The 9,758-nt window shown below is 49.8% G+C and overlaps 1 protein-coding gene across 1 annotated transcript in view; it reads left to right on the top strand.

The window, feature by feature from the left end:
* The window catches only part of LOC100467594 (5-hydroxytryptamine receptor 5B-like), a 14,448-nt gene extending 7,354 nt beyond the window's left edge, over positions 1 to 7,094 (top strand). Inside the window, 1 exon segment of the mRNA XM_034654429.1 lies at positions 6,279 to 7,094. Coding sequence (XP_034510320.1) covers positions 6,279 to 6,611 — 333 coding nt within the window. The 3' untranslated portion in view covers positions 6,612 to 7,094.
* The last annotated feature ends 2,664 nt before the right edge of the window (positions 7,095 to 9,758 follow it).

Below are 9,758 nucleotides of genomic sequence, written 5' to 3'. Positions count from 1 at the left end.
CCATCTCTGAAGAGTGACGCTGAGCCTTCCTTCCCCCTGGCTTTTCTGCGAGATGGAACCCACAGTGTGCTAGTAACTGTGACTCTCTGAGACAGGGCTGTCGTTGTCCGGGCAGGCCCCCAAGGGAGGCAAATCAGAACACTGAGTCCGGACAATACCTATGCAAAAGGCAAAGCCTCCCTTCTTTCCATTACTCCCTCCGCCCTGCCCCGCCCTGTTCCAAGACTCTCTGGCCTGGGCTTCCAGGGATTTCAGGGTATGAACTCTTGCCTCAACAGAAGCCCTTCCACTGGCATCCACTCGTAAATGGGTTTGACTTCAGATCAAATGGTATTAGAGCAGAAAACACAGATGTAGTCCCCTTCTCAGCATTGGCTCCAGTGGATCCTTAGCCAATCCGCGGTGACCAACCTCCCCACAAAAATCCATGTTCTCCAAAGACAAGAATGATAGCAATTGTACCTTATGTTATGATCACACCCAAAATGAACAGAAACTGTCAAGCATGTCTGACAAACTAGATCAGGAAATTTTCTGTACTCTATACTCTGTTGTGAATATGATTACACTGAAGGAAAAGTCACTTTTTTTCCAAGCCCAGCATGCTCTGCTTTTTTTTTTTTTGTAAAATCTTCCTGTGTTTCATTTTTCTTTCTTTTCTTTTCTTTTCTTTTCTTTTCTTTCTTCTCTTCTCTTCTCTTTTTTTTCTTTTCTTTCCTTTTCTCTTCTCCTCTCTTTTTTCTCTTCTCTTTTCTTTTTTCTCTTCTCTTCTTTTCTCTTTTCTTTTCGTACAAGAGAAGCAGCTGAGAAAATTTCNCTCTTCTCTTCTCTTCTCTTCTTTTTTTCTTTTCTTTCCTTTTCTCTTCTCCTCTCTTTTTTCTCTTTTCTTTTTTCTCTTCTCTTCTTTTCTCTTTTCTTTTCGTACAAGAGAAGCAGCTGAGAAAATTTCCTGATCTAGTTTGTCAGACATGCTAGACAGTTTCACTTTGACGGGCTATTTTGGCTAGTTATCTCCTTAGAGTGCNTCCAAGCCCAGCATGCTCTGCTTATTTTTTTTTTTTGTAAAAAAGCTTCCTGTGTTTCGTTTTTCTTTTTTCTTTTCTTTTCTTTTCTTTTCTTTTCTTTTCTTTTCTTTTCTTTTCTTTCTTCTCTTCTCTTCTCTTTTTTTTCTTTTCTTTCCTTTTCTCTTCTCCTCTCTTTTTTCTCTTCTCTTTTCTTTTTTCTCTTCTCTTCTTTTCTCTTTTCTTTTCGTACAAGAGAAGCAGCTGAGAAAATTTCCTGATCTAGTTTGTCAGACATGCTAGACAGTTTCACTTTGACGGGCTATTTTGGCTAGTTATCTCCTTAGAGTGCCCTTGGGAAATGCACATGGAGCTTGGTTATCTCAGTGAACCCTGGGCAGTGAGATTGGAGCCCCAGCTATTCCAGGTCCTGACCTGCCAAGCTCTGGTTAGAAACGGGGAATTCCAGCTATAATCCAGATGGCCTTCAGCCAGAGTCAGAAATCTCCCCATGTCCTCTCTCCCTCTCAGATGTGGTAGGGCTTGCTTCATCACCAGGATCAGTGTGGTCGCCCCAACACCAGCCTTGCAAAGAGTCTCGCCGCCATACTGGATGCCTGACCCGTGGGGTCACAGCGGAAACTGCTATGTTTGTTCCACAAGTAATTAGGATCATCTTTCTTCTTTTTGCTTCCCTCTCCTATTTCTTATTAGGATGTTTAATTGACAGCATTAGAGGACTACACATGTTTGTGGGTTCTTTCTGTGGCAGCTGGATTATTTTTTTATTAGAGAAGAAGGAAGGGACGAGGGACGGGAAGTTGAGGTTTAGGCGGTCCTCCCACGTGCCCCTCGCAGTCAGCCCACAGCACAGACAGGCTGTGCATGGTTAGAGATGTAGAAATGAGGGAATGGGGGCCCTGATCAGAATCCTAGCTCACCACAAACTTGCTCTGAGCCTGGCTTCCTTGTTCCTCCCTTACTGGTTGCTGTTCTTACTGAGTAAGAGGGTGGGGGGAGCCACCTAGTCACGGGCCAGACCTCTGTCAGGAACCGGGAAGATCCAAGCTTTCACCCTGCTTGCAAGCGAACAGGTCAGCCTGCCACAGCGTGCTGGGTGCTGGCAGGAGGCAGGGGACTCCTAATCAGAGTCAAAGGGCTTTATCACTCATGGTGCACAGGCCCACACGAGCTGCATTGTTACACTGGTTCCCCTTTCCCTCAAGCTCCCGCGGGAGTGACCTGGAGCGGCCCAGATGGATTTGCATCACAGCAGAGAAGCTCCTAGATGAGAGAACTCAAATCGTATTGCCCAGTGTTTGACAATCAATAAACCTGCCTTCTGCTCTTGGGAAACCTGAATCTTTGATAATGGGCTGCAAGCCAAGCTGCCTGCTTTTCCACTGGGAGACACTATCTCTATCCTCCAAGGTCGTTTGCTTTACAAACATCCTTGATAAGCCAGTCTTCGGTAGCAAAATGTGCAGAAATGCAAGAGACTTGGAGAGAATCGTCTCCCTCAAGCATCTCCTAATTCAATACAGATTTTGTTTTTACTATATGCCATACATGATGCTAGGTGCTAGGGACTCTTCAGGGGACAGGACACTCATGGGCCCTGCCCTCCTGGCCTGTCGGTGGTGACACAGTATTCTGAACAATTCAGAATCTGTGCCCTGGCCTAGGAGTACTGATGGGAACAGTGGGACAGAATATTTCAAATTGGGACTTGACGGGAAATGCTACCACAGAGTCCCCATACACACAGTAGGTGGTTAATAGATGTCTAAGCATATATAGTATGGCAGATTTGGTCCTTAATTAATTTTGGATGAAAAAGCCTCAGATTCTATGGAGATGTTAAGGTAAACTCATCTTTTGGGTCCCATCTCGGCATGGCAGACAGAAGCCATACAGCCCTGGAACCGGCCCAACCAGGCAGGCACCTTGGTTCTGCTTTCCCCTGCTTGTGTGGCCTTGGCAGTGGCATTTGGTGTCTCCAAACTTCGGTGTATTCAGAGCACCTTTCCTTTTACTGAAAGACCCCAAAATGCCAGGTACTACCGGGTGTGTTCATCCAACAGCCCTGTACCCTTCCCTGCAGATTAGGGGGGATTCTAGCCAGAGGTCAGAGGCCCCTTTGAGCCTGGATGGTCAGTGTTTAGACAGCTGTGCAGAGGGAAGTCGGGGTGAAGTGGCTGAGGAGAGCAAAGACCAAAGAGGAAAGATGGAGAAGCTCAGGGATGGCCCCAGAGCTGGTGGCCAGAGACCCTAGAAATCACCAGGAAGCCATACATGTCCATGCTGAAAAAAATCTCAAGCATAAATATTCTTAAAATAGATTCTGTTGGGGCACCGGGGTGGCTCAGTCGGTTAAGTGTCTGCCTTCAGCTCAGGTCGTGATCTTGGGGTCCTGGGATCCAGCCCCACATTGGGCTCTCTGCTCAGTGAGGAGTCTGCTTCTCCCTTGCCTTCTGCCCCTCCCCCCCACTCATGCTCGCTCTCTCTCAAATAAATAAATAAATAAAATCTTTGGAAGAAGGAGGGGGGGAGGAGGAGGAAGGAGAAGAAGAAGAAGAGGGAGAAGAAGGAGATTCCGCTGGCACCCATCCAGATCAGTCACCTTTCCTGAAGGCGCAGAACAGATAGGGATTCAGAATGTGGTCTCTGGTTCAACACTCCCGTTGGACTTCCAGCTCTTACCATAAGCAACTGGGTGATCTTGGACAAGGTATTTAACATCGCAGAGTGTTTTCTCAGCTCTAACATGGAGATAACAATACCTCAAAAGTTTGATGCGAGAATGAATTCAAGTCATCCCTTACGAGACTCTGCGTAGTGTCCATTGTATAGTAACTTCTCTGGGGCTGGTCTTAGCCTCCTTCGGCTTTCTATTGAATATCCCATTTCAAATGACAAAAGCCAAGCTAGTCAGTCTCCTTGCAAACCGGAATCATCATCCCAGGCTGACTCGGTTTCTTTGAAGCCATTTCTGGAAAGATTCCACAGTCTTCCAGTGTCTCTGTCTGTATGGGGGGTAGCAGGCTCAGGTGGAAAACTAAGAACACAGGCTTCTGGCAAACAGATGCTGTGCTGGAGTGGAGCGAGGCCAGGTCCTTAAACCAACCTAATCAGTGAACTTGCCTTTTCTGTTTCTCTTCCCCCAGGAGAACTTTTGAACTGAAATCACCCAATTTTTTTTTACCTCAATAGCATAATAAGGCTCTGGAATTTCCCTTACCCAGGAGGAAGGACTCAAGTGCCTGGGAGGCCACTTAGGTCAGCAGAGAAGTGGCTGGAAAAATGCCCATGACTGAGCCTGGAGGAAGGAAAACAAACACGCCACCTTCTGCTTCTGCTCCTGCTCTGGGGACACTGTTTCCTCCCCCAAGAGACTGCTCAGTATTCACGAGGTGGTTTCAGGGTGGCACATTTTTGTGGCTCCGACTTGTTTGGTGACTTGATGGTCCACTAGGAGGGAATTGGTCAGTGCGGTCTCTTCTAGAGGGGAATGGGGACATGGGGCTCACACCCGCCCGTGGGGCCCAGCAAACCTCGGAAGGGCTCATCAGAGGGGCTCTGGCTGCCTCTATGGGGCTGCAGGGCGGGGAGGGGCAAAGGCTGTCTGTTCCTTTGCTGGCATCACTTGCCTTGTCATTGTCTCTCCAAGGGGCGGGCGGGAGGAGGCCAGGCGTGTGCTGGCAAAGGAGAGGACTCTTCTTTGTCCACATCTCCATGTTCTGTTTTCAGGCTGATGTAGTGACTTTCCAACTAAAGGAGCCGGAGTGGTGGGGGGAGTAGCGGAAGACACTGAACTCCAAGGCTGAGGTCAGGCCACCTGGGGGCCAGTCCTCCTCTGGGCTCTGGCCGTCCTGACCCAGTGAGAGCAGCCGGTGAGCGTGCTGCGGGCCCGTGTAGCGCTCCATGGTCATGGGTCGTGGGGCTGTCCTGCCAGCTGCTCCCAGTGTGTCTAAGCCAGATGCCTCTCGCCCCGTGCGCCACCAGCATCTGTGGCCATGGCTGGCAGCAGCAGGGGAGGAAGGGAAACGCAGGTGCAGCCTGCGCTGTCGTCGTGATCACTGGTTCATTCAGCAGCTGTTACCCGAGCACCGGCCAGGCGCCAGGTGCCGCTGGGGGGCAGCTGTGTGTACAAGGATGCCACAGACTCAGCCCCGGTTCAGCTTGGCCCAGCGTGGGGGGACAGGTGTGATAGTCACAATCGCACGAACTGCTACGGACAAGGAGACAGGGGTACCAAACAGGGAGACATGTTTGAGTTTGGAGGGTCCAAAAGGCCACCCTGAGAGGGTTGGTGGCCTCTAAGCTGAGACCCGAGAGGTGACCAGGACTGACCGAAGGATGGGGGTGACAGGATGGGCAGCACGCCGCAGGCTCCTTGAATGGCACTGAGTTATTACCACAAAGGCATTTACTGTTGTCTTTTTAAAGCTCGGCGGTACAGAACTACTCCAGAATCTAAACAGAGTCCCTTTAGCACATCGTTGTCGCACTCCTTGCAATATTGAGGCTTATAGTCTGCCTTGCCAGCTGCGAACTTTGGGCCTGGGCTGGGATCTGTGTTCTTTGGGGTCCTACTCTCAGCCCCCAGCCCACTCCATGAGTATCGAATGGGTGCATGCGCCAGGAGCTGTGCTGGGCATCCCGCACATTCCTAGTGCACCTCCACAGTGGCCTTACAGCGGTGGGGGGAGAGGACTTTGTCTCCTGGCTTCACAGATGGGGAAGGGGGTTTGGCCCCTGGGACTGGGACTTGAGCCAGAGTCTGACACTGAGGCTCCTGGTCTTACCTGCCTCCCTCCCTTTTTATATCTTTTTATCTGACATTGTGGAGACCACCACTCTCAATCCAGGAAGAACCTTCAGCGTTTGTTTGTTTTTTTTTTTTTTAAAGATTTTATTCATTTATTTGACAGAGAGAGAGCGAGCACAAGCAGGGGCCGCGGGAGAGGGAGAGGGAGAGGCAGGCTCCCCGCCGAGGAGGGAGCCCGATGCGGGACTCGATTCCAGGACCCCAGGATTATGACCCAAGCCGAAGGCAGACACTTCACCGACTGAGCCTCCCAGGCGCCCCCTTCAGGGCTTATTTTAACCTACAGTTTCAGGACGGTTTCAGCTGCCATTTTGGGTGGCTTGTAGTATCCGCGCATGTTGACTGAGGCTGCGGGAGAGGTGTGGGCCACCCTGGAGCAGCCCCGCGCTGCTTTATCACCCAACGTCAGGTGTAATGTGTTAACCGCCCGTTTCCTTTGTTCCAAGGTGAAGGAGGCCCCTCAGGAGGCTGAGATGGTGTTCACGGCGCGTCGGCCGGTAGTGGCCTTTCAGATGAGCGGGGACTCGTGGCGGGAGCAGAAGGAGAAGCGGGCGGCCGTGATGGTGGGCATCCTCATTGGCGTGTTTGTGCTGTGCTGGATCCCCTTCTTCCTGGCGGAGCTCATCAGCCCCCTCTGTGCCTGCAGCCTGCCCCCCATCTGGAAGAGCATCTTCTTGTGGCTTGGCTACTCCAATTCTTTCTTTAACCCGCTGATTTACACAGCATTCAACAAGAACTACAACAACGCCTTCAGGAGCCTCTTCAGCAAGCAGAGATAAACCCGGGGCTTGGAGAGACACGCAGGTCGGGGTGTGGGCAGGGAACTGGTATTTCTCCCCGCCCCAGGCATCTGGGAGCCTTGCCCCACCGCAGAGGGGGCTGATGACGGGGAAGCCGCGCTATGGGGCCTGGCCTGTAGGAGCCGCAGTGCCAAAGGCTCCCCGGGAAAGACCGCGCATGCGCGGCAAGCGTGCATTCGCTCGTGGCCCGTTTCTGCGCCGAGCAGGACCTCTGCCTCAGGATCCGTTTCAGACCGCGCTCTGGCTACTGGTCGGAATGGACACGACAGTCGAAGATGACTTGCCTTTCCTTTATTTAATACCCTATTCCTCCGAGGGGATCCGTCAGCACAGAGCCCCAGTGGCCTGTTTTGGGGCCCACTCCTTTGTGAAATAGCCCCCATCCCGTATCCACCTGATTCAACTTACCTTCCCCAGTGTCCAAGGTGGTGTATCCCAATTTGGGAGATGGGAATCATGCGAATGTTGGCTTTTTAAAAAAGCGTCTAGTGCAACCCATACCTACTGAATGGGACTTTCAGAGAAGTCTGATAATTTATATTATTGAGTTCTTTCTTCATCATGAGAGGCCGTGCTGGATGCTTAGATTGTCCTTTGGACCAATTACACTGGAATTTCTGGGGGGTGAGATCCAGGCAGGAGTGCTTTTTAAAGCTTCCCTATGTGATTCCACTGTGCAGCTGACCAGTGTTGANGGCAGTGCCAAAGGCTCCCCGGGAAAGACCGCGCATGCGCGGCAAGTGTGCATTCGCTCGTGGCCCGTTTCTGCGCCGAGCAGGACCTCTGCCTCAGGATCCGTTTCAGACCGCGCTCTGGCTACTGGTCGGAATGGACACGACAGTCGAAGATGACTTGCCTTTCCTTTATTTAATACCCTATTCCTCCGAGGGGATCCGTCAGCACAGAGCCCCAGTGGCCTGTTTTGGGGCCCACTCCTTTGTGAAATAGCCCCCATCCCGTATCCACCTGATTCAACTTACCTTCCCCAGTGTTCAAGGTGGTGTATCCCAATTTGGGAGATGGGAATAATGCGAATGTTGGCTTTTTAAAAAAGCGTCTAGTGCAACCCATACCTACTGAATGGGACTTTCAGAGAAGTCTGATAATTTATATTATTGAGTTCTTTCTTCATCATGAGAGGCCGTGCTGGATGCTTAGATTGTCCTTTGGACCAATTACACTGGAATTTCTGGGGGGTGAGATCCAGGCAGGAGTGCTTTTTAAAGCTTCCCTATGTGATTCGACTGTGCAGCTGACCAGTGTTGAGGATCCCACTGGGGTCCTTTCTCTGCTTCTGAACAAGAGAGAGCAGCTATGGGAAATGTTCCCAGCACTTCACCATATGCACTTGTATGTGTAATAAAAATACTTTTGCAGCATTGATTTCTAGGCTCAAAATCATTCATTTGCATGATTGATCTCACACACACACACGCACACACACACACACACACACACACACACACACACATATGCCATTGAGACGGGGATGACTGCTAACACAACCCCCAAACTGTCATAGTGAATCTTGGCCTTCCTGAAAATACCAAATGTGGCCCAGGTATGTAGGAGTCCAAAGGCCTGGATGAGGGGGGATACCCGGACTAAGTCATACTGGCCACAGTCCCCCTGGTTTTGGAGAAGGGCTGCTTGCCTACTGATTCGGTTTTTCAATGGACACAAAACAGTCCACTCTGCCATTGGCTCACTGGATGTCTGAGGTATGTAGACATTCTTTAAGCTTATACTGTAGAGGACATGTACTTCGGGGTTTATCAGAGAATAGAGGTCCAAAGTGCCTTTTCCAAAAATCTTAGGGGCCAGATGGGCTTTGGAACTNCCAAGGTGGTGTATCCCAATTTGGGAGATGGGAATCATGCGAATGTTGGCTTTTTATTTTTTATTTTTTTTTTAAAGATTTTATTTATTTATTCAACAGAGATAGAGACAGCCAGCGAGAGAGGGCACACAAGCAGGGGGAGTGGGAGAGGAAGCAGCAGGCTCATAGCAGAGGAGCCTGATGTGGGGCTCGATCCCGTAACGCCGGGATCACGCCCTGAGCCGAAGGCAGACGCTTAACCGCTGTACCACCCAGGCGCCCCAAATGTTGGCTTTTTAAAAAAGTGTCTAGTGCATCCCATACCTACTGAATGGGACTTTCAGAGAAGTCTGATAATTTATATTATTGAGTTCTTTCTTCATCATGAGAGGCCGTGCTGGATGCTTAGATTGTCCTTTGGACCAATTACACTGGAATTTCTGGGGGGTGAGATCCAGGCAGGAGTGCTTTTTAAAGCTTCCCTATGTGATTCGACTGTGCAGCTGACCAGTGTTGAGGATCCCACTGGGGTCCTTTCTCTGCTTCTGAACAAGAGAGAGCAGCTATGGGAAATGTTCCCAGCACTTCACCATATGCACTTGTATGTGTAATAAAAATACTTTTGCAGCATTGATTTCTAGGCTCAAAATCATTCATATGCATGATTGATCACACACACACACAGACACACACACACACACACATATGCCATTGAGACGGGGATGACTCTAACACAACCCCCAAACTGTCATAGTGAATCTTGGCCTTTCTGAAAATACCAAACGTGGCCCAGGTATGTAGGAGTCCAAAGGCCTGGATGAGGGGGGATACCCGGACTAAGTCATACTGGCCACAGTCCCCCTGGTTTTGGAGAAGGGCTGCTTGCCTACTGATTCGGTTTTTCAATGGACACAAAACAGTCCACTCTGCCATTGGCTCACTGGATGTCTGAGGTATGTAGACATTCTTTAAGCTTATACTGTAGAGGACATGTACTTCGGGGTTTATCAGAGAATAGAGGTCCAAAGTGCCTTTTCCAAAAATCTTAGGGGCCAGATGGGCTTTGGAACTTAGACACATTTTTAAGTGTTACAAAGGCAATATGGTGTATGTTGCATAAATTAGGTAACACCCCCAGCTGGGCTGGGGGCAGCAGTCTCTACACCACCTGTGCAGTAAAATATATGAATATTTACACGGTGAGAAAAACTAAAAATAGCTAGCAGCACTGAGATCAGATTTTGTCACTGAATGAGTTACAAACCACCTGTTTACCAAACTTTGTGTTTTTGCAATTGAGGACCCGT

Source organism: Ailuropoda melanoleuca, chromosome 2 (assembly GCF_002007445.2).
Source record: "Ailuropoda melanoleuca isolate Jingjing chromosome 2, ASM200744v2, whole genome shotgun sequence".
Taxonomy (NCBI): domain Eukaryota; kingdom Metazoa; phylum Chordata; class Mammalia; order Carnivora; family Ursidae; genus Ailuropoda; species Ailuropoda melanoleuca.
Note: the sequence above shows the minus strand (reverse complement) of the source record. Positions and strands in the feature narration are given on the sequence as shown.